The sequence below is a fragment of the Microchirus variegatus genome (assembly GCF_963457635.1).
Source record: "Microchirus variegatus genome assembly, chromosome: 14".
Lineage (NCBI taxonomy): Eukaryota > Metazoa > Chordata > Actinopteri > Pleuronectiformes > Soleidae > Microchirus > Microchirus variegatus.
Genome location: NC_139815.1, coordinates 12202103 through 12226838, shown reverse-complemented (window position 1 = coordinate 12226838; position 24736 = coordinate 12202103). Strand labels below are relative to the sequence as shown.

The 24736-nt window shown below is 40.7% G+C and overlaps 1 protein-coding gene across 1 annotated transcript in view; it reads left to right on the top strand.

The window, feature by feature from the left end:
- Window positions 1-1931: 1931 nt before the first annotated feature.
- The window catches only part of nfatc3a (nuclear factor of activated T cells 3a), a 43820-nt gene continuing 21015 nt past the window's right edge, over window positions 1932-24736 (top strand). The window contains exons 1-5 of the mRNA XM_083901167.1: window positions 1932-3087; window positions 7189-7351; window positions 21311-21510; window positions 21870-22042; window positions 22401-22541. Coding sequence (XP_083757293.1) covers window positions 2006-3087; window positions 7189-7351; window positions 21311-21510; window positions 21870-22042; window positions 22401-22541 — 1759 coding nt within the window. The 5' untranslated portion in view covers window positions 1932-2005. The remainder of the gene's footprint in view (window positions 3088-7188; window positions 7352-21310; window positions 21511-21869; window positions 22043-22400; window positions 22542-24736) is intronic.

Here is a 24736-nt window from a genome sequence, read left to right as displayed (position 1 = left end):
AGGGTAGAAACGCTCCACTCTCCAAAACACTTTATAAACTTTGCTTTAATGGCTTACTTGACAAGTCGTCATATTGCTTCTATGTGGTTATCATGTCATGGGAGAGTGGGATGTGTTAGTGACAGTTAAGTCAAGTCTTTTAAGTAAATATCTTAAAAATATTGATGTATTACAGCAAAATTACACAATTTTTAGTGTAACAAAATTGCTTATTGTTTCTTGGGCCAGGTGCATACTAGTACCTTTAGCTAAGCTAGACATTTTATACAATTTGCCTTATATTTTTGCCATGGGCATTTCTTTATATTGGGAAATTAAGAATTTCCTTCCACGGAAAGCAGAAGTCATATTACTCTATCTACAGTATTAAAAGGCCAGAGATGTGACTTAATAGGATGTTGGCTGTGTGATTTATTATTTTCTGTGGAATATTTTGCAAGGCCCAACACAATCATTTGTAGGGTTGATTGGTCTATGTCCAAATATTGCTCATTCTGAGTGACTGGACACTGAGTGAATGGTACACATCAACATTTAAGAAGAACTCTCAATTGTGGTATGCACTGTACTTTAACCAGTTTGAAAATAAAATGTGATCAGTTCCGACATTCATTCTGCAAAAGTCTCTGCACATAACTTTTCGTATTTGAAACACTGGAGGGTGGGGCGGATGGGTGGGGTTTTTCCCAATGTGAGCAGCAGAGCATGACCAATAGAAGTTTGTCAATAACCTCCAACAGAGTAGTGCCATTGAGGACAATGGGCTTTTGTATGTTTGTTTGTGTGTGTACACGCTGCCTGAGCCAGATGACCTTTGGTATAAATAGCCTGCTGGCACTAGCTGTGATGACAGCCGACAGCATGCACCATTGTGTGAATTTGTTTCCTGAGTAGTGCTGTTCATTGGTTATCCCTCTTGGAACATTGCCTCTGCAACTGCCTGCTACCCAGCAACACTCCGGCCAACTTCCTGAAAATGGGTGCTGTAGCAAGTGTAAACTCGGTGCAATGGAACCTCACCTGGGTCTGTGACCAAGTCATTCTTATCGAGGCTCTAATTTAGTCCTACTGTAGCACTGGCAGAATTTCCCTGCTATAGTTAGTTAAGGTGGAACTCTTGATGTATTTAGTACTCAACTGCAAGTAGTGTTTATTTTTATGATGGACTAAAGCTGCAGTGCACAACCTTCTGTGACTTGTTATTTGAGCATCCGTTTAGTCTTTATATTTAGACATTATGCTCTACAGTTTTAAATGATTATCAATATTATGTTGTTGCCAGTTTGCTGTAGGAGTGCAGCAATGCAGCCAAACTAATCCTAAACTAATTATATCAGCGCCCCTTGTCTGATATGTTTCTGTGTTTTTCTTGAGATCAGATCGGGGGTCACCGTGTCTGTAAGTCAGAAGTTACCAACTGAAAAGAATATTATTTAGATAGTGATAACTTTTAAACAGTCACGTGACTTTGGTACCAATTAAAGTAATACACTGTACTTTGGACTACTTTGTTCTGCACAAAGGGAGGGATATTCTCTGATAGACTGGATATCTGTCCTGGTAGATTAGGTATCTGGCCTTGACAACAACCACATGGTCATTTTTTTGGGATATCCAAGAGATCCAGTGTTGCTGATTGCTGACATTGTCTTTGTGTGTGTGTGTGTGTGTGTTTTTGTAGCCAGTTAAGTAAAGAGTTGAGGAATATTAGCCATCTGTGATACATCTGTGATGTAAAGTTTGCACATCACATATACCCTGATACTACTACAACCTGAATTGTTGTTGTTATTGATCAGGATTTTGTAGTAAGACTTTAAGACATTAATACAGTTGAACAAACAAAGAAACAGAAAATACCAAATAGCCATTTCTTAATATTCCTTTCTCTTTTGTTCTCTCAGATCTGGAGCCCGATGACAACACATCATTCTACATCCTAAATGTGGGCCAGCCACAGGCTATTGTCACTAACCACCAGTCGATTGGCCTGCCCCGTCATGGCATGCAGTCTCACTCCCACATCATCAACACGTCCCCACGCCTTCAGTCACACAAACCAGGATGTGATCCTCCAGGTTATGGGGCACAAGACTCCAAGTATGGCTCTTCACCCCTGCTGCCCTCTGCACCCGTGGAGGCACCAAAGGCCTTTGAGTGCCCCAGTATCCAAATCACCTCCATCTCCCCTAGCTGCCAGCAGGAGATCGATCCCAGTGAGGAGGATCTGCAGGCCAATGGCCCAGATGGGGACTATCATGGTGACAGGCCCCTCTCCAGAGACCACCTGTATTTGCGGCTGGACCACTCATACCGGGAGTCTTCGCTCAGCCCAAGCCCATGCAGCAGTCTCTCTTCTAGGAGCTGGTTCTCTGACGCCTCATCCTGTGAATCATTTTCACACGTCTATGATGATGTTGACTCAGAGCTGAATGAAGCAGCAGCCAGGTTTAACCTGGGCTCCCCACTCGCTTCCCCAAGCTGTGCCTCTCCACAAACTGCTAGCGGAGTTCTGGAGGAGCAGCCCCACTGGCAGCACCACCACCAAGCGTTTGGGCAACACTCCCACTCAGTCAGCTTTTCACCTCGACAGTCCCCCTGCCACTCCCCACGCACGAGTGTGACTGATGAAAATTGGCTTAGCCCACGGCCACCTTCCAGGCCCTCTTCACGTCCCACCTCACCCTGTGGGAAGAGGCGTCACTCTAGCGCCGATATTTGTTACCCTGGCTCATTGTCTCCACACCACTCACCCTCACCAACACCAGGACCTTCACCTAGGGGCAGTGTAACAGAGGACACTTGGGCTGGCAGTCCTTCAGTAGGCATGTCGCCCTTCCAGTGTTTCCCATCTGAGGCAGACATCCCGTCTAAGACGAGGAAAACTTCACAGGACAGAACATCTGTGCAGTCTGGGAAAGGGGAGCTAGGGCGAGATGACCAAGGAAATATGTCTCCTAATCTAGACTCTCCCACAGATGAGGGCCTGCACAGTCTGAAGAAAGATGGTCTTGGGGAACAGTTTCTCTCAGTGCCCTCCCACTTTTCATGGAATAAACCCAAGCCTGGTCATACACCTATATTCAGGTAAAATTAGCTGATGTTTGAAAGAAGTTTCTTTTACATTTCTATTTTTTGTTTGTATTTGAGAAATGATTTAGCAACAGTTGTGAACACAGTTTTATTCAGGGCAATATTTTTCATTCATAACATCCCAAATCTTGAAGAACAGAAGTTGCTGTGGTGATGCTGGCCTCTTTATCGGTATATTTGTGAATTGTTAATGTAATCACAAGTTAGCAATGACGACAGTCTACTGTGAGTCAAGGCAATTCAATAGACCTTAGTGACGAATGTTATTTATTGACTACTGTGAGCCGTCGTAAAGATTGAAAATCTTTTTGATCTAGGAGACAAGTGTAAACATTGTAGCTGTAAATTAGTGTAAAAATAACACGTTAGATAAACATTAGACCTGATGTCAACTCTGCAGATCAATGTTCATTAGCAAAGAACTTTGAGCCTTTTATCAGTGGTATAAATCTGACTCATGACGATATATAATACCACAAGTTTAATAGTGAGCGATGAGTCACAGGGATACATACCATATCTCCCAAACAAACACAAACACATACACATACAAAAACACAAAGACAGGCTTGATCTCCGCACTGAAGACTGATGTGGGCAAGCAGGAACTCATAATGTAGTTTTGTAGGTGAGCTGTCTGCTGCCTGTTCTCCAATGTGTGCAGCAGATGAAGACATGGCCTTGTTTGTGTGCACTGGCCCCTAGCTCTGTCAACCAGCACTAGGGCACATATGGCAGAGAGGTCAACACGCTTACACAAGTACAGACACAACACTCACATAGACACATAGACATTCACATAGACATAAATAATGGAGTCACTTTTTGAGTAACTGATCTTTGCATCTTCATCTTCCCGAGGGAGTCACACCAGGACAGTGACAGAATAATGTTTAACACAGCAGTTAACCATTCTATTTACATTTATGGCCTACATGTATTACATTGTATTACTACTACTAAAACTACTTTACTGTTATCCACTGTAGTCACTCACACTATCATGAAATGAAGGTAAGAACACATTTTCCTTTGCCAGGGTAGCAGAGAATTAGGTAGTAAGGTCCTGTCCACCCTGAAACAGAAGGTTGTTGCATTGCCTTTGTACCTGCGTATAGCGGTCATTTCAACAGATGGCACAGGTATGGTAGGGTTAGAGTGTGTGGGATTATAAATTGGAGGGATTTTCAGATTTGGACAAAGTGTCTACTCATGTCTCACCTCGCTGAGCTTTCTATGGGATATTCATGGCACTATTGTGAGTTGGTTGCTAAAAGGTTGTATTACTCTGTTGCTAATATAGTTTGTACAGCTCCAATCAGTCAGTCCATTTCCATGCACAGTTAAGACGAGCTACGATTATAACTCAGTTAAGCTTTTAAATAGGACTACTATCCTTGTCCCAGTATACAAGCATTGTTGGGGAATCCATGTATTGACTGAAGTGTATCCACCTCCTCTACTCTAGGTGGCGATACGCCCCATTAGGCATGCTAATTATGTCATGTAAATGTAAGTAAGCAGTACATCGGTTATATTTTGAATTGATTTTGAACGATTAATTCAGCTTTACTGATTTGTTGTATTTAATGTTTGCGTTAAGAATGGCTAGGATTTTGACGTTACCGTTGTGTGGCTGCTTACCAGTACCACCATGATACTCTCAGTAAAGCTTTTATTTGGAGTTTCAGTGTAAAATGGCAAGAAAACCATATACATCTAGATCGTTTGATATGCACGTATTTATAGGTTAGTGTATTTTGCAAGGTATGTTGTTGTTAAGTGTAATTTCTTAGTGACTTAAAACGTGACAAGCACATGAAGATGCAAAATGACGGAAATCATTTGATGGTGAAGATGCTGTTAGTGGAAATATGGAGGCAAAAAAACTGGGTTGTTATTTTTAATCTACTTTTTTATATTCATTTAATTTAATTTAATTTATTTAAATGGGACAGTGTACAGTTGAGGTTACAATTTGATGCACTGTACTAGGTGAGAGCTTACAGCTAATTCACATCTACAGAACCTTGGCAGGTCAGAACAAAGCAAAAACAGCATATAGTACAGCAGCAATTTACACACAAAACATAGTACACGACAAGAAAATAGTGAGTGAACTTGGAGCATCTATGTTGTACATTTGAGAGGTTTTGCCATGTCACTTTGTGGTCTGCCACTCTTGCTCTTCTCTGTCACATAGCTCATATTTCCTCTGTCATCCCCTGTCGTCCTCTACTCCTGTAACCATAGCAGCCATGCAAAGCCCCACTTCCTGGGTGGTTATGTCATGGATGCTGGGAGGAGAACATATGGGTGAAGAGTGTTCAACCTTATATAGAGGAGCTGTTCAGTTCAAACCAGGGCTGAAAATCAAACGGACAAACTAAGCATTTTGATATTGCAACAAATGACAGCTTACTAAGAATTGATCATGGCATTTGCTCAGCATGTAAATAAACATTGCAAACTAAAGGATAAAAATGACAGCCAAACTGGCTAGATGGTATTTATGTAAACAACGCTTTTGTTGTCGTTGTCATGTCGCTGACTCATCAGCATGTAGCCGAGTTCAATTTCCAACCACAAGGCTTGATTGAGCTGCAAGGAAAGATTAGACATGTGACCTTTCAATCAAAATGTTTTTTGCTCTGGATTTAGTCAGACAATATCTCCACTGAAAACTTTCTCTGGCTCTCATATATATTGCATTCGGACTGATCAGATGGATTTTTCAAAGCTAGCACTTGACAGGCATTTGGAAAATGAATAATTTGGAGAGTTAGTCACGCTGACTAAAAAACTTGACTTGCTTTCCCTTAAAAATATCCATACTTTCAAAATCCAAGTCCAAGTCTATACTGTCTTGAGTACAGCTAAATGAAAGCTCATGGCATCATGTCACAAAGTTTACAATGGTTAATGCCAACAGAGTTTCTGCCCGTCAGCACATGAAACAGCCCAGAGCCAGTTCCCTGACTCAGGCCTAACATGCATATTATAAAATCTATACTATGCATTAATCGATGCTATAGATTGATTGACAGACCCGCATGAGCTGCAAAGTGCTTAAAAACAATCAACTGCTGCCAGACAAAAACATCAGGGAAAATACTGGGATTGTTAAAATATAATTAAATACATTCTTATTTACCATATTTGGTCCATCATAAAGTTAAATATAGGTTTATTCAAATGGCTAATGCCAGTGGCTCTGAAGGAAACTGTATCTAATATGCGCAAATGGACAGATGCAGTTTCTCTGTGAAGGGTTTTTTTTTTTTTGAGTACAGCTGTTCAAATATGATTGTAGCCTTCACAGACAAAAAAGGTAGGGAGGAAAAACGCACAATGCCAATGGCAGTGGAGTGCACATAAAATAAAAAACTACAGTACAGTATGCACATACTCACAGACAGTAATTTATTTACTGTGTGACACACTGTCATTCACCACCCACTCACTGACCCACACTGCACTCACAAAGAAAAGTCCCCTTTAGAGTGTGATTCATGCCTAAAATCTCAAAGTGACCCAATAATAGTGTTAGAGCATTAATTTGTATATCGACAATCCAGTGATTCATTGTCTGGTGGGGCTTAGTCTGTCTCAGACCCTGAAAGGGGGATATCACCTTTAAGCTTTAGTATAATTTTTAGTCAGACTTAAAAGAAGTTGCTGTGATCAGGCAGGAAGAAGAGAGAGTGGTAGTTCTGTCACAATTTAAGAAATTTGCATTTAATACTTTAAAATATGGAAACTATCATGATGTGTTGACCAGCAGAGATTCTGGGGGATTTTTTTTCTATGTTAGGTTGCTGTTGTCACAAATAATATGTTTTATCCTGGAGGAGTCTTGGGGGCTATTCACTCGCAGCACCAAAGAACGTATGAAAAATGGCCAGAGATGTTTAAAATGGAAGGGTCATGCTCCTGACATGTCATGACTGACTTTTCATATTTACAGTCATAAGAACTATTATCACAAACATTTTGGACACAATGATGTATTTTATGAAAGCTTTGTATCAGACCTGTAAGGCACTCTTCCTGCTTGTGTGTGAGCGTTTCATGATTGTGATATTCTCTCCTCAGGACCTCCTCCCTGCCTCCACTAGATTGGCCATTGCCAAGCCAGTTTGGCCAGTACGATTTGAAGATAGAGGTCCAACCCAAAGCCCATCACAGAGCACACTATGAGACCGAGGGCAGCCGAGGAGCCATCAAAGCAGCATCCGGTGGCCACCCAGTTGTCAAGGTAACATACAGTGTTTTGGCATTGTTTCTCACATGTTTTGGTTGCTTTACTTACTGCTTCTCAGCCATCTCAGTTCAGGACACATTTTCTGTCCTTGTTAACATGATGCTAGACATGCTTTAGCTAACAGTGGATAGGCATTTACAAGGTACAGGCCTCAGCTGATACAATCATACACTTTGATATTATAGAGCTGTGTGGCAGTGCAAACACAGGCCAATCAAATCACTTTCAGACTTTTAACTTTAAACACTTCACCATCCAAATAGAGATCACAGACCGTTCTCACAGTTTTCACACAGAGTGCATCCATAAATGGCGGACACCACGTTGCCACCACTTTTTCTATAAAGTTGGCCATGACAGACACTGCTCTGCTAACTTGCAATGGCTCCCTTCAGCACTATTAGCAAACCCACCCACCATTAAGTGTTAAAGCCATGCATGCATGCATGCAAGTGCAGCGTAAATTAGACCTTGCGCTCTGACGACTTAATCTGGCTCCCTGTGTATTAGGCGCTCAGCTAACACACCAACCACTGCAGCCTTTACTGATGAAATCACACAAGAAAGGTATGGAGAATCATGTGCAACCAAAATTAAGCAGTGGCTTCGTGAGAGATTGACTGTTTCCAGTTAGTGGGGGGTTGCCCTCTGGGTGTGACAGAAATACATTTTATCCTCTCTGTTTGTCATGACAAACTAAAGGTTATTTTTTACAACATAAGTTCAACAGCCCTAAAGCCCAAACATTAGCCGGTTGTTCACATATTACCTGTGTGGATTGTAACATTGATCCTCTCCTACATTAAGGTTGTTAACCTGTTGACATAGGAAAGCAAGCAGGCCGGCAAGGGATCTGTTCTGCCAGTCAGTTGCTTTGTTATTCGATAGCACCTGCAAGGGAGTAGGTGAGCTTATGTAGAGTCACGGCTCCTTTTCTGTCTGAGAGAGTGAGAGAAAGATAGAGATAGAGATAGAGATAGAGAGAGAGAGAGAGAGAGAGAGAGAGAGAGAGAGAGAGAGAGAGAGAGAGAGAGAGAGAGAGAGAGAGAGAGCAATTGTGGAAGATTTCAGTCCCATTAATATTTTAGGAAGCCAGTGACAAGCTTGCTTTGTGTGTATGATAAAGGCAGGGCTTAAGGAGCTAGGCCACGTCCAAGCGTTGCAGAACTCGACAAAGGCTGAATTCAGACTGACGGTTTCGGTCAGCTGTCCAACCAGCTCATTAAGATTTTTACATAATTGTCCACTATCCTCAGTACACGTGTTTCCTCCATTCTAGCAGGGTGTGTGAGGGCGTGTAGAGTGTCCCACTACTGGGACATTCGACAACAATGTTTAAAAAAGGACAAAAAATTATACAGTGTCCTGTCTGTGATAGGATGCGTCAAAATACATTCAAACTACAGTCTTTTTTTCATATAATAATTCTTATGTTGTCATCACTGGGCACAGAATGTGTTCTCATCGGTACACTCTCGACTTGTCCTCATAGGAGAACCCTTTTTGGCTCCTTGTGGAGGGTTCCGCCAAGAACCATTTTAAAATCCTTTATTCGGGAAAGGGTTTTTAAAGGGTTCTCTGGATCAAAATGGTTCTCACTGGAAACATTAGTGTTACCAAGAACCCTTGAAAAACCCTTTCTTCGGGAAAGGGTTTTAAAAGGGTTCTTGGCGGAACCCTCCAAAATCCTCCCAGGTGGAACCTTTATAAAAAGGTTCTACCTGGAGCCAAAAAGGGTTCTCCTATGAAGACGAGTCTAGAGTGTACCAATGAGAACCTCAGCCCTTGTGGAAGGACCATTTTGGAACCCTTATGTCTAAGAGTGTACTACAGATGAGACGTAAGCCAGTACCTAGGCTAACTCAGACACTGCTCATTATGTACAATATACTGTACACAAATAATAAAAAAAACATGTTAAAAGTAAAACACTTAATTTCCTGTAACAACAACCAAGCTCGAGTTACTACCATTTATTGCTGCAGAAACAGATTATATCATCATACATTCAGTCATGCAGGCACCCTCAGGGCCAATCATTAACCATTCCAACCTCAGTGAGACCAAGTTGCTGTCTTGCCATATGTGACGATGCATAATTTAGCTGTAGGTTTTTTGTTTTGTTGTTTTTTTAACCAATCATTTTGCCTTGCTTGCCCTTATTCCTCATCCATGGAGGGAACCATTTTTGTCATAGTAGTTTGCAGTTACTTGAGAGCTTATAGCTTAGCTTGTTTCATAACTGTATATTATTCAAATATAATATTGTTGTCGTGGCTTTTCAGCACAAAATATTTCAGCATTTCTTAGCTTTATGCTGAAACTGAACGTCTTATGTGTTTTGCTGGATCAAGATGACAAAACAGCAATGAGTTGTCATGGAGCGAGCGAGATAAGTGCAGAGGCAGCATTTTCTTGTGAACAGCAGTTTGTAGAGGATAAAATGTGGTGGTGAATGAGTTTTGAAAGTGAGGGAAGGGGGAGTTTGATGAGGAAGCCTGTTTTATTAGGTGATTGTAGAGGATAATGCAGTACCAAACTAAAGAAAGGTCAAGACACGTTTTTTATGCTCCCGAATAGAGTATTAATAAATAAATACATTTCGGATGAATAGTAATAATAATAATAATAATAATAAAATAGTAATAATGTGGGTCTTTCCGATGCACATATTTTAAAGCCCTGACAGTCAACGTAAAAACTAACATCAGAGAATAGATGGTATCAGAACTTGTCCAACAGGTCTAACACTGGGCTTTGTTTACTAAATAACCAATCCTCTACTGTTGGTGTTTTAAACCTCACTGTTATGCACTGCCCAGACCGCCCATCTTGTCCAATTTTGACATAGAGAAGAAGCGAAGTCAGCCAGTTTTCCCGTTATATTGAAAAATCTTGTGAGGGACTAAATGACAACATGGGTGCCATTTTTCCCCCCCTGTGATTTTCTTTTATTTATAGGTACACTTCATACACATATTATACTGATCTTTGTTTGAGCTAAAATACCATCTACTGATAGGTGTCTTGTGGCTTTTGAACCCTCTTTCTCTGTGGGTCTTGACTCTGGTGTTCACATGTCACTCGATGACGCCATAACTGCCATCTGGACATGGTGATGACTTCCTTTTCTGCCTGACTGTTGCCCAGATCAGTGCACCACTGAGCTGCTTTGTCAACATAAAAACAAAATAAACAAAAAGAAAATGGCTGAGGGAGGAGCAGTGGAGTGTTTTTTTTTGTTCACATGCTCAATACAGTAATATTAGGGTAGAGTAAAATGATCACAACAGTTTAAACCCTGGAATGCTGAATAGCTTTTCTAACGTTATTCTACATCTTTACAGTAAACACAATATGAATGGAACACGTTTCAGAAATAAATTAAAGTCTTCTGCTCTTCCTCATATTGCGAATTGTTTAACATACCTCTTGAAGTTTCTGTAACTTTATTAGGAAAGGGGACACTGGATACCTGTACTGTCAATTAGAGATGTGAATCTTTGGGTGGCTCACGATTCGATGCGAATCCGATTCTTAGGGTCACGATTCAGTTCAAAATCGATACTCAATTGAACCAATCATACGATTCTCCATTCAAAAATGTATACAATGCATAGTGTGTTAAGGCAAATTATGGCATCAAAACAATACAGTTAAGACAAAAGTTAACATTTATTCATTCAAAACAAATAAAAACTTATTTACTGTACAAAAAAAGAACTTGCATAAATAAAAGCTTAGGCTAGCTGCCTTTTTCTCCCAGAAGTTACAAAAGTAAACTGTAAAACAAATAACACAAACTGGTGTTTTGTGTGTTTTTGTGAACTGTGGATGATTAGAATCGCGATTCCTATGTGAATCGATTTTTTCCCCCCACCCCTACTGTCAATACCATTTTATATTTGTATAGGCTAATGTAAGTTCATGATAACTTGGAACACAGTGTCCTTTTCTTGTCTCTCTTCTGTCCTTCCATCATTAATCTGTATTACCAAATGTAAAGTAACCAACATCTATCATATACTATATTTGTCTTAGACTAGTCTAAAAACACATTATATACCTACCTGTGGAGACAGTTCTGTTGTTTAAGTTCTTAAGGTTGTGTCTGTGTCGAGTGAATGGGTCTGATTAATGCATTTTTGAGAGTCTGAAGTTGTGAGGCTAAGAAGATTTGTGGACCATAGACAAATTTAGAGCTTTGCTACTGAAAGGTTATTTGGTTCTGAAAACTTGCCATGTGCCACTGAGAAATTTAGTAAAACTACTAAGATCACGACTGTTCATTTATTCAACTGACTGTTTGTCACTAAGCTGCTTGGCTGAAGCACCACTTCTGGCTCAGCTAAGCAGATAAACCTTTTTTTTTTTTTTTTTTTACATATGTTTGGAGGTGCATTTATCAATATCCATATCTCTCTCACCCAAGATAGGGACCAGAACTGCAGTATGCAGTCTGTGTACTTTTGTATTTGGTGACATCTCTGCTCCCAGACAAACCCTCAGCTTCTTCTCATCACATGGTCTTCATGACCCTAACTTTTTCCATTGTGCGTCGTGTGACGGAGAGCAGGCATTGGTAGCAGCTGTTGTAAGAGATGAAGCATTCTAACTGCAAATGACTGAAGATAAACGTTTTCCATCTAATCTCAGAAATGATCCACACAAATGCATTTCAAATTGTAGTCTTGATAGGTCTTGAATTAGATTCTAAAGTTCTCTAAATCTGAGACTGAGACAAGACCAAGTAAAAAAATAAAATAAACCTGGCAGATTCTTTGACTTTAACTGACTTTGAGACTTTGAAACCTGTGATGTTTTGGCCTCACTCGTACTCACTCAACTCATACTTGGCAAAGTCTAGCTGACAAACTGAAGAATGTTTCTTTCTGTTCTGATATATGGTGGGATGGTCAGATTCTGACTTTTTTGCTCGGTCATCTTATGGTGGGAGCCCCAGCAGATGTTACAGTCAGCAGACTGCAATCAGGCAAAGTATGAGCTTGCTGTTATGTGGCTGTGTAAGCCAGACTTTTGTTAACTTTAACTTTCACAGATGCAGTACATTTTAAAATGTATAAAAAGTATAAAGAAAATGAAATTGTTAGGTAGTTACAAGACAGGGTTACCTGGAATTGGTGACGGGTTTTTCCGTCAGTTCACACACACCCACTTTACTGGTTGAATAACAACTGCCTTTAACATTTATTTCAGTTAATATGTTAATATTTGACGTTATAAGGATTCTACCAGCTACATTTTACTGAACAGCTTTAGGCACAAATGTTTATGAGCAAGTGAAGGAACTTTCAGGTCCAAGTAATATTATGTGCATGAATTTCTTTAGATGTAGAGGAAAGAAAATGTACAGAGAATGTCACCTTAGGACTGTCATCCAAAGGTTGTAGCACAACTGTTTCCATAGAGCGAATGTAGAATGTTAAAATTCACTGATTCAGTTGAGAAGCAGTTTTAATCCGGCGATTTCTAACCTACAATTTCGGGGCCCAGACACAGGATGTTGGAGGTGTGAAATATGAAACAACTATTGGCTTTAAAACCTGTGGTATGTCTGCAGGCCTGTAGACTTGATGGACAATGTATTGTTAAGGTCTTTTCATACTCCAACTTGCTGATGATTTCATGAGTTGGGGTGAATTGTGAGATGGAGTGCATGAAGTGTTCTGTGATTTCATTAAATTTGACGTTACAGTAACACAAATACATGTCACTCGGGCAAAATTAAACACGAGACCACAATGTGTTGGGAGTTTGACACCAGCTAGTACTAATACAGGCATGAGGTTGTTGACCAGCTGTTGATCAGTGATCTGACGAGAGACTTGGTGTCAAATGGCAATGGCTGGCTGTGGTCGTAACAGTCAGATCTGTCTGAAGTACAGTAGCCAGATAAACAAAGGCCTACAATGCATTCACGTTGAATTGTTTTGACAGACATGATTTATAGCCATAGGTTTTATGGGAAATGCTGTGCATTTCTAATACATACAGTATATTATGCTGGGCTTAATAGGCTATTGACATTGCTAAGTAGTCCATTAGTCAGCAGCATTTTTATCCATCACAATAATTGTTACTTTTCATGAGTTAAGCAGTTTTTAACAGAAAGAAACCTCCAACAGAAGCAGATATTTGTCTGGTTCGGGTGATAGAAGAAATTTGTTCAGTTCCTGTTAAAGAGAGAACAGTTGTATAATTGTTATATTTAAGCAATACCTTGTTGTACATGTTATAGTGTTATTAACTTAAAAAAAGAGAAAACAACACATCCTGTATTTGTGAATGATTGAGTGTTAAAAATGTGTCAGATTCAGCTGGGTCTCTGTGCTGTCTCTTATTTTTAAATGCACATTGTAGGTCAGGATGGCTATGTTTGTGTCTGGCTGACTGGATGTTTAAGCCATTCCTCTGGGGCTAGCTGCAGACCATATTTGGTGCACCTGTTGCTAGGAGACATTTAAGTCCGAAGCCTCTCTGGCTGGCTGAGGTATCCTTGTTCGTATTTAACCAGCTTAATTGAGTGCTGCTGCACCCACACAAAATATAAGAGGCCCCTCTGGTATTACCTGCTGGGCAATGGATGAAGGTAGGCAGACACAACAGATACTGCAAAGAAACAATCACACTCACTCACACAAACACTGCACTGCACAGCACATAAACAAAATGATCCCATACAAGCACAACGTAGAGGACTGTGCTTTGCAGGAGCAAAAATCTGACACGAAAAGTAGCATGACAGAAGCTGTCCAAGTGGTCCTAATATTTCCACCAGCTGGGTGCATTAAATGATTCTGATCCCAGTGCTTGACCTAATTACTGAAATAATCCGTTATTTCACCCAGTTTTATCCCCTTTTACCACTTTCTCGTTGGCGTTCTGTCTTCTACTTTCTTCCCCTCTTGCTCTGTGCCACTGTGGAGCTTTGCCTTACCCTGACTCCTCTCTCTCTCCCTGCAGGATCTCTCAGACTAACCATCCTAATGCAGAGACACACTGACAACAATGCAGAGCCATGCCGCCCGTACGGTGTGAACTGGCTGCAGCTTGTGTTGCTTTGCCTCTGGGCTGTATTTGATGTAAACATGTTGGAAGCTTGGCTCTCATTTGTTGCACAGTGAATAAACTGTCACAGAGACACAGATGGGCAGACGGAGGTAAAGTTGGTGGGTGGGTGGAGGAGGATATGATGGGGAATAAGAGGAATCAAGCATGAATCAGTCTAGCAGAGTCATATACAGGCCTCATCCATAGTAAACGCTCATGTGTTTGTGTGTGCACACATGCATGTGCATGTATTGACCTTGTTTAAACAAACAGCCAACCGGCCCCCTGGCTCTCTCTGCCCTCCCTAGTGTGCTGGGCAAACATAAAGCCTGTGTGTGTGTGTGTGTGTGTGTGTGTGCATGTGTGTCCATAGATCCCAGTTTTGTGTTGCCACAGATGGTAAACCAGTGCCAGTTAAAATGGGCCTGCTTGTGACCTTGACCAGTGACCACCATTGCTCTCGTTTTTACATCTGTTGCACTCTGTCTCTTTCTCTTTCTGTCTTACACACACACACTTACACCATTAACTTGCACCAGGGGCCAGTTTACACCAAAGTTTGCGTGAGTAAATCCACACACTCTAAGCAGCAGAAACTCAAACACAAGCTTCAGGGACATCGCTTACTCTGACACTTACTCTGAGTGTACGTGGCTGCTCTCTCGATCTCTCTCACCCACACACACACTCTCTCTCTTTCTCACACACACACATATGCACAAGAACACTCCTCCATACACACTGAGTCTCACCATGGCAACAGTGGAGCAACACAGGGAAACAACTCGGCAGTCAGGCTCTGTGAGAAAGTGTCACGTTACGACAGCGGGCTGACGATGGGGAGAAGAGAGGATGGGAGGACGGAGAGGAGTGACTGACTAAAGGGAAAAGGACAACGGGAACAGAAGTAAATATGACAGAGTAGGAAAGAGGTTGGACAGGGCAGATGATGAAAAGCAGAGAAATAAAAGCAAAGAAAGACATGGGGAAAAGGAGGATGAGATAAATAGAAAATGACACGATCACAACATGCAGGTAGATATTGAAACACAGTGTAAAAACAGGCAATACAGGTATATTACTCCAGGTGATGTTCACCCTGTTCGCCTTGACTATATAAATATCTTATGATGATAATTATTGTCACCATGATTTCCTGTTACAACCACTGGTGTATTTTATTTTAAACAAAAGTAAAAAAAAATGCTTTGATGCTTTCCCCCTCAACTTGCGAGACCGTATTAATGGATCAGTGGAACAGATGAAGGCCAAAAATAAGTGGGGACTTTATTTAGTGGGAGCGCAGTATGTAACTATATCCAGAGATTTTATTTTAGGTGAGAGAGTTCATCATCCCAAACTCGCAGAACCGTAGGACCAGCCACAACGTAGCTAAAGGCCTCAGCAAAGCACAGGCCTGAGGACGTGTGACCGGTTTTCATGACATTGTGTTTTAATATATGAACTGATCTGTAACAGGCTTCAGTTACTTGCTCACTGACCAGCTGGCCTCAGCGCAGTCTGGACAGGGAGAAAGGTGAGAAGTTAAAAGTGCAGAGACCACCCTTCCGTGGTATTTCACACCCAAGCATAGATGGTGGAGGGGGTGAGTCAGGAATGTGAAACAAGTCAACGGTGTGTGTTGTGTGGATTTCACTTGTCAAGAAGTTTCCTCCTCCAGGACCATGGTAGTGTCCATGTGTCCTTGTTTATGTCCTGGTGTTTGCAGGTGGTGCTTTATTATGTTATGTTTATGCTTTATTGTATTTGTCAGGTATGTTATGCCAAAGGACGTTAAATTGTCTTAAACCTGCAAAACAAATTTGTAAGTCGGAACTGGGAGTGTCATCACCCCCGAGTTGATGCCCTTCGTTTTTTTGCACACACGGACATCGTGGGAACATGTCCACGGATAAAAATTGAACATTACTATTTGTATGACTGATTAACTGTGAAACAAATAGAATGGAAAACGGTGTTTGTAAGGTCCATCTTGGAATCGTCCATCAGGGTTGTTGAGGTTGCTTTGTGTTTCCTCTTTTAATTTTTACACAGGTTTGTACTGTTACAGATGCGTAGACAGTAGTGTTTGGGTTGAAAAGCCAGTTGTGTTGTTTTGAAATTTGTAGTAAATGGAAATCAAGTAGAATTAACTAATGCGGGGAAAACCAAAGAACTTGGTGGAAACACTTCCCCCCCAACACCAGTTAATATCCAGGGAAATGACATCAAGATGGTGGCATCTTATTCAGGACATGGGTGTTCACCTGAATAATAAACGGGACAAGGCTGACTGTGCTGCTGCTCTTCTCAGGAGAGGTCAGTAAGAGAAATTAAAAAAAAAAAGCCAGCTTGACCCAGGAGGTGGTTCCTCCCTGTTTGACGTAAGACTGTACAAGTAGTAGTAAGTACATATTTTTCATCATTGTACATTCATACACTCCTAGAAATAAAAGTGCTAAGTAGAACCATATAAGGTTCTTCGGCTTGTCCTCATAGGAGAACCCTTTTTGGCTCCAGGTAGAACCTTCCTGGAACCCTTTTGGAGGGTTCCACCAAGAACCCTTTTAAAATCCTTTTTCAGGAAAGGGGTTTTCAGAAGCAAAGGGTTCCAGGTAGAACCTCAGCCCTTGTAGAAGGACCCTTTTGGAACCCTTATTTCTAAGAGTGTAGATGTGAAAATGCAAGTTTATAATACATTACCTTTACCTTGACTGTCTTTACTGCTGTAAACTGCAAACATCCCAATTGTGGGAATAATAAAGGATTATCTTGTCTTAGAAAAACTAGAACTAACATGTTTTGTTTCTTTACTGGATTTTTCCTATTCGGCTTCCTCCCGTTATACAAACCGGTTCCATGTAGCTAAGTAAGTTAGTTATATTATTTCACAGTTTACACAAGTAAAACGTGATCTGTCTTTCCCAGTGACCTTATTCAAATTGAACTGAACCAAGAAAAACAGAAATTAATAGCATTTTGAGTAACAGTTGTGACTGTGGCAGAGCAAGTGAACTAGCCCACCAGTGCTGCATGTTTCTGTTTGGACAAGAGTGTTTATTCAATGGCGCTTCTGAAGGGATCCCTTTCTTTCTGACTCTGATCAGGTTTTTCTAGTTGATTATTTGATTTGGAAAAGTCTCCTGGCCTGTTAGGTGTATGCTTGTCAACACCCTGGCTCCACACCAAAATCCCTCAGAAAAAAAACACAGAAAATACAGGAGGACACAGGAAAGGGGGCAGAGATGAAGCGGTTCAATGGAGGGACAGAGAAAGTCAAGGACCTTTTTGTTTCATGGTGACAGTTCGTTTTTGGTAGAACTGACAAATTGGAAAAATTTATCTCAGCAGGAGTCTTTTTTCCCCCTCATTTTATTCCAATTTTCTGAGCTGTTTTTGTTGCTCTGATTTATACATGTGAAGCAGTTTTCTTTTTTTAACCCTCCATGTATCCTGTCTCACAGATGCATTCTTCCAGACACACGTTAACTCATTTTATGCTGTCTGGAACACACATGGTGCAGTGACGAAACATGGCCTAATGGAAACACATACACACACACAACACAACACACACTTTCATATGTTATCATAGGTCATTTGGGGACTTCAGCTTTTGATACTTGCCCTACCATAAACATAATTGTTTCTTACAAAACTTTAACCATATACTTTAACCCCTTCCTTAACCAAAATGAGCTGTCCTAGTCTGTACAATGTACATCACAGACATGTACACAGACATGTACACAGACATGTGTGCTCTCACCCCCTCAGTGTGCAGACATGATCATAAAACAAGCACCACAACCCACAAGACTGTTGATTCCTGTGACTCCATGTTTCTTTGACTTTATAATAGTGGTGTCATTTATAGCAATGGATCCATTCAGGCAGGACTACATAATTACCTGTTGGGTTGTTAATAGCAAAATTTCACCTTTGAAGTGGCTCTTAAGATCTAACGTGGTTTTAACTGGCTATTATAGAGGCCTCACGCTGTTCCGTTGGTGCAACTTCCTTCCGAATACACTTCATGTACCACTTTTGGATGTGAAGTAGTCTGATTCCAGTGGGACATGAGTGATTGAGCTGAGAAACTTGAGTGACAGTTATAAAGTTTTACGGTATATCATAAATGCATACTGTGCATATTGAGATTGCGTGTGTTTTCGTGCGAGGTCGAAGGTACTTTCTCTGGTCATCTCAGTGGCCATCAACTCTGCTGTGAGTGTTACAGAGATTTACTGGCGTCCTCTTGACACAGTCACACACACTCACCCCTGTCGATTCATCTTTTAAGTCATTCTTTTTAATTCAGATGCACGTCAATACACAGTGGATGGAACTGTGAGTTTTCACTATAAAACAAATCGTAGGAATTGTTATGTTGTAATACGGTAATCATTGATTAGTAGTAGAAGTTCGATGGCTAGCTTAAAAGGTCAGACTAAAGCTCCAGTCTCATCCAGTTCAAATCATCGAGTAATCATTGTCTCACCTCAGTCCCAAGCTAATAAAAGATTTGCTTGTGTACTTGTTGTATTTATATTTCAATTGCATTTGTAATGTACTGGTGTACAGCAGTACAACAGTACATATTTACTTGTAGCTACGTAGATGTGAAGCAGTACAGTATAGTATGGTGGCCTGTTTTATACAAGTTAGGATCACAAACTGTCTACAATAGTCTATCCAACCCCAAACTCCACTGCTCATCAGCCTGAAACACTGCCACAGTTTCAGCGGAAATATAGAATTTAGGCAGTCATATGTATCCCTGTTAATCGTGTTATACCTTTATACAATTGTTCTATCAAGTCTCTTTCTTCTGGCTCTACCTCATCTTCCTCCTGTCCTTTCTATCCCCCATTTTTCCTTTCACCCCAACCGGTCGAGACAGATGGTTCTGAGTCTGGTTCTGTCAGAGATTTCTTCCAGTTAAAAGGGAGTTTTATGCTAATTTAAAATGCAATGCTCTCTACCATTTACGGAATTTAATAGTTCAACACGTTTTATTCAGCTCAGAGCAGTAAGGCACTATTAAGTTTTAAGCTCCACTGCCTGACCTACTTAGTCATCTCACACAACCTGCTGTAAACACCCCATTTCAGGTTTTCACCGCATTCAAGCATACCTTCTCCCGTATCTTGGAAAACCCTATTCAGACGATCAGAGGATAAACATCTGTCTTATGTGATCTGGTCACAGTTAACATCTCCAGTGTGTCAGTTCATGCCTAGTATTGGAATGTTACTTTGCTACTCTACGTGCAAATAAACACTTCAGCTGAAATAAAGAAAAATGCGAAGGATATGCGCATATGTGTCCCAGACCAGCTCCCATGTGTGCTCCAACAGTGTTCCCATAAACACCGATTCTAAAGCATCTTTTGCCACTGATGGAAATAAGTGATGCCCTTTAATCCTGCTTTAAACCAGCGTCTGTTCTTCAAACATAGTTCAATAATCTATTTAGAGAAAGTCAGAGTTTGGAAACTAAGCTTTCATTTCCCTTGGTCGTTTTTTCCCGCACTGTGTTTCTCAGGTTCATATGTTTCCAGGCTCGACCAATCAAAAGCTTTTTATTTTAGCCGGTCTTGGAACAGCACATGACAAATCCGAAGCTGCACCTACTTTTGATCCCTCCACCCAACACACTTTTGTACCAAACATTGACACAGCAGTGTGTGACGCAAACCTCCAGAGAGGAAAAGGGTCAGCAGCCAGCTGTGGTGGGGATGAAGCTTGGCAGTTCCAGGGGTGAAGGCAGCAATGAAAGACCTTGTTCTTTTCTGTCCCCCCCCCCGTGAATGGGCTGCCCTCCATCCAAGTTGGAGGTGTGGGTTTATGAGGGCAGTATGGTGGGATTGTGCATGTGCAGGGGTTGCCATCATGCTGTCACAGAGTCTGCCAAGTACAACATTATAACAGTAGTGGCATTGTGTGGCCTGTGTGTTTGTCCTGTCCATCTGAGGAGGAAAGGTCCTGGCTTTCCTTTCCATCTTCCTTTTGCCTCTACCCAAAATGCAATAGTTTTCCTTTGTCAGACATCTCACCTGTCTCAGTTGAAACATAAGTATCCCGACATTCAGAGACAAACACAGATAAACCACAGGATTGGAAAAGGCTGATGGATGACGCTTTTATTTGGAATATTGTTGCCCTGTAAAAACCCTGTTTATATTATTAGGGGAAATCAGCTCGGTAGTTCTCATACTTCTTAATATGTATTATTTAGTTTTTAATTTTTTCTAGTCACGTGTTGTTGCCTTCTATATTTTAATATTAGTTATTGCATGTATTTCTTGGATTTATTGTCCTGTGAATATTGAAATTAACACTGTGATCTCTGTCAGTGACTTGCAAGCCACTGCTTTTGCTTTATATTTATTACATTTTTGTATCCAGTTAAGGCCTAATGAGTGTTTTTGCATCCTGCCATTAATGATTCTCATCTGTATTTCACATCAATGAGTGAATACAGACTTCACAGTATTTGTGATAGCCAACACAGCTGCAGTGCTTTTTTTTTTCTTGAACCAATTGACTAGACCTGGTTTCAAGGTTTATGGTTTTTGGAAGAAGCACCATCCTGCATCCTGAGTCCAGTTAAGATGTAGGCATGCAAGGAAAAAATTAGACGACTTTAAGTCAAAAACATCAGTGTCAAACTGTTTGGAGGCCAAAGTACCAGATGAATCTCCAGTGTCCCAGCCAGAAATATCACAACACCCAGACATTCAGATTTCCCCTAAAAGAGGCGGCCCTCTGAAGGCAATGGAAATGACGAGTATTCCTTTGTTCACACCTCTCATCTGTGTCCTAAGAACTCACATCTGTTTTTCTTCTTTTATTTATGTCTCTGTCTGCCTTGTCTCAGCTCCTTGGGTACAGTGAGAAGCCCCTCAACCTGCAGATGTTCATTGGAACGGCAGATGACCGATACTTGAGGTCACACGCCTTCTACCAGGTGCACCGGATCACCGGGAAAACTGTAGCCACAGCCAGCCAAGAAATATTGATCACGAGCACCAAAGTTCTCGAAATTCCTCTCCTGCCTGAAAACAACATGACAGCCAGGTAGGTGTCAGAAGCACTTTAGGGTTATTCTGCTCAGGTATGAGCATACCACCATGAAGCCCTAAATATCCACATATGATTATACAGGGTTGTAACATTTTGCCAAGGGGATATTTAGACGTTGAAGAAAAAACTGTGGGTTTCCCATGGAGCAGAATGGGGATTTCTCGTTCGCAATTGCAATAAATCATATCCACAGACATTTGTAATGTGTGAATCAACACTTTATTTTTCTTCTCATTGCCAATCCCTTGCTGGGCTTGTGGTTAGTTTTTTATCACTTCCAGGCAATCTTTGTTGCTTGCCATCCCAGTGGTGCCATGTGTGGTCAAATATTTTTTTTTTCCTGTTGCTTGCAGTATCGACTGCGCTGGCATCCTCAAGCTGCGGAACTCAGACATTGAGTTGCGGAAGGGAGAGACGGATATAGGGAGAAAGAACACACGGGTCCGCGTGGTGTTCAGAGTCCATATCCCTCAACCCAACGGAAAGGTGCTATCACTGCAGGCTGCCTCCATTCCTGTGGAGTGTTGTGAGTATTGGCTTTCTAACCTGAGTCTCTCGCACATGTAAACATTGTCATTCAGAAAACTACAAATCTGTAATCTCTGTACATTTATATGCTTATTGTACCTAAACTCTAATGATGGGATAGGGCTTTGATTTAACTACAGTGTCCTATCATTTTAAGCCACTTTAGTCTGCTAAAAATGTAAATACTTCCATCTTTTCTTTTTTACAAAGTTGATGTAGAGTTATATACAGACATTTTTTCACAATTATCTAATTGATTATTTTTATTTTGTAGGAAATGAATAGTCCAAACTATATAAATTAACAATTGCAGTGAACACAGTAGTGATCGTCAACCCTTGCTGTTTCTCTTCCAGCCCAGCGTTCAGCTCAAGAGCTGCCCCAAGTAGAGAAATCCAGCCTGACCAGTTGTGTCGCCAGTGGAGGAGAAGAACTGATCATCACGGGCTCCAACTTCTTTCCAGAATCCAAAGTCATCTTCCTGGAGAAAGGCCCTGGTAAGTGTGTCTGTACATCGTCCTACATAGTCCTGTCCTTGATCTCCTATTGAGGGGGGAAAAAAGCCAAGTACATGTGTAAAAAAAATGTCAAACTTCATTTTTCTCTGACAGAGTATATCAGAGAAACTGGTAAAACATTGTATGTGTCATTTATGTGATTTGCTGGGCCTTTTTTTTACATCTGTCAAAGTCAGCAAGAAGTGTAGAATTATGTGGAAGTCATGATTGATACAAGTCTCTAGATGTTGGATTGTTTTACTCTTTGAACCTCTGTGATGTAGACATAAAAATAGTATGTTAGCATTGATCTTAAAACAGTATTATTTCTACCTAGTCTTCCTCCACCTCTTAAAAATCAGATCGTATAAAGCCATCGATTCTCTCATTTCTCAACATTAGGACCAATTGAGCATAAAATATCAAAATCAAAACTCAAAACACAAAACAAAAAAAAAATTGTGTGCGTTTGCTTGCACGCGTGTATGTGTGTGTCAGTTCTCCAATCGCCTGTCATTATCTTAGCCTCAACAAGTCTCTCGTCCCACAGGGCATTTTGTTAAATGCCAAACAGATTGACTGTATGTCTGCGAGTAATGTTGTCTGTCAAGTCAGCATGAATCACGCTCATGAGGCATCATATGATCCTTATAGAATCTGACACAATCTTTACACCGTTACTGTTTCCCCCACCACACACACACATATTACATATTATAGCAATAACACAAAATAACATAACACGCATTTATATTTTTCCTTCCTTTCACTGCAGCATCAACGTATTTCATACAATTTTTAATAAAATATGTGACATGATTGTTAATATTTAGTTTATTAGATCTCCTCTGTGAAGCACTTAGAAACATTTGCTCTTTGAAGATGCTATAAAAAGTTATATAATATTAATTCTACATAAGTAGTGACGGTAAGCAAGTGTTTTGTTATACCACTGCTTCAAAACCACATGCACATTAAAATATGGTAATTATAGAATAATGATTCTTAGTGCTGCTGCTATGTTCTGTAATCAATATCAAATTACCAAAACTGCATTGCCACACTCCTGCTGGTATTTTGTGCCTGCAGTCAGGTAAGTGTGGGAGCGTGTCTGTTAGGTTGAATGGAGAATGAGACTTTAACTAAAGTTACTTACATATCTGCATTACAAATGTCAAGGTTGAAGACATTGTTTTTTATACTCCCTGTGCTGTTCATCCCTCTTTCAATTCTCTTAGCCTCTTTTGTACACTGGTCCTTAATCAAAATCCATGCAATGGCTGCTCCCTGAGATGGAAATTTTACATGAATAACATTCACTGAGCCAAGTCTGTGCCTGCCCGAGGTGCCTCTGCAATGTAGAGCAACAAAATCAAGTTTACACATGGCAGAAAGTTGAGCCGAGAGGAATGTCTTTCTGTCTCTTTGTGAGGTGTACCAGGTGAAGCATGGTTGAAGCAACTCACTGATGGTCAAGTCTTCACTTGACCAAAAGAAGTGGAAACTTGGGGGGTGGGGGGGGGGGGACATTTTGGGCCCCTTGGTGCACGACGGCAGTGGACTGTGGAAGGAGACAGAAAGAATATGAAAGGGGAGGGGATGATGTTGATTAGGTTTGTGTAAATGATCCCTCCTCATCACGACTAATCCGCCTGCTTTAATGCAGAAAGGCACTGACTGGAGTAAGTGCAGGAATGGAAGAAAAGAGGGAAAGAGAGGCAATGACAGATATTTTTCCACAAGCTCTCATGATTGAAAGACAACAGCAGTTTGAAGAGGACGTGGAGAGACTGGCCTATTGTTGCTATGGTTATGGTAAACTGGAATAATAATAACTAGAATAGTTGAGAACACTTATCGTGTAGATCCTAAAGCATTTTTCCTTTAACTGGGCCCTCAGAATCTAAAGCTTTTTGGACAGTAATTAAATTTGATCAATTTTATATATATACATATATACATGTATACAGTACTGTGCAGAAGTCCACAATTGGATTTGTTGTTTTAGCAATGCTATAACAATAATATAGATAATTATTTCTATTTTACTTGGAACTGGAACACATCCAGAAAATATGTAAACACATGTTGCATGAGTTAAACTCATTGACAGCTCGCTAATATATAAGACCGTTAAGTTTAAGTCGCATCACTTCATTCCAAATCCACACGATCACAGAATTTGACAGACAGAA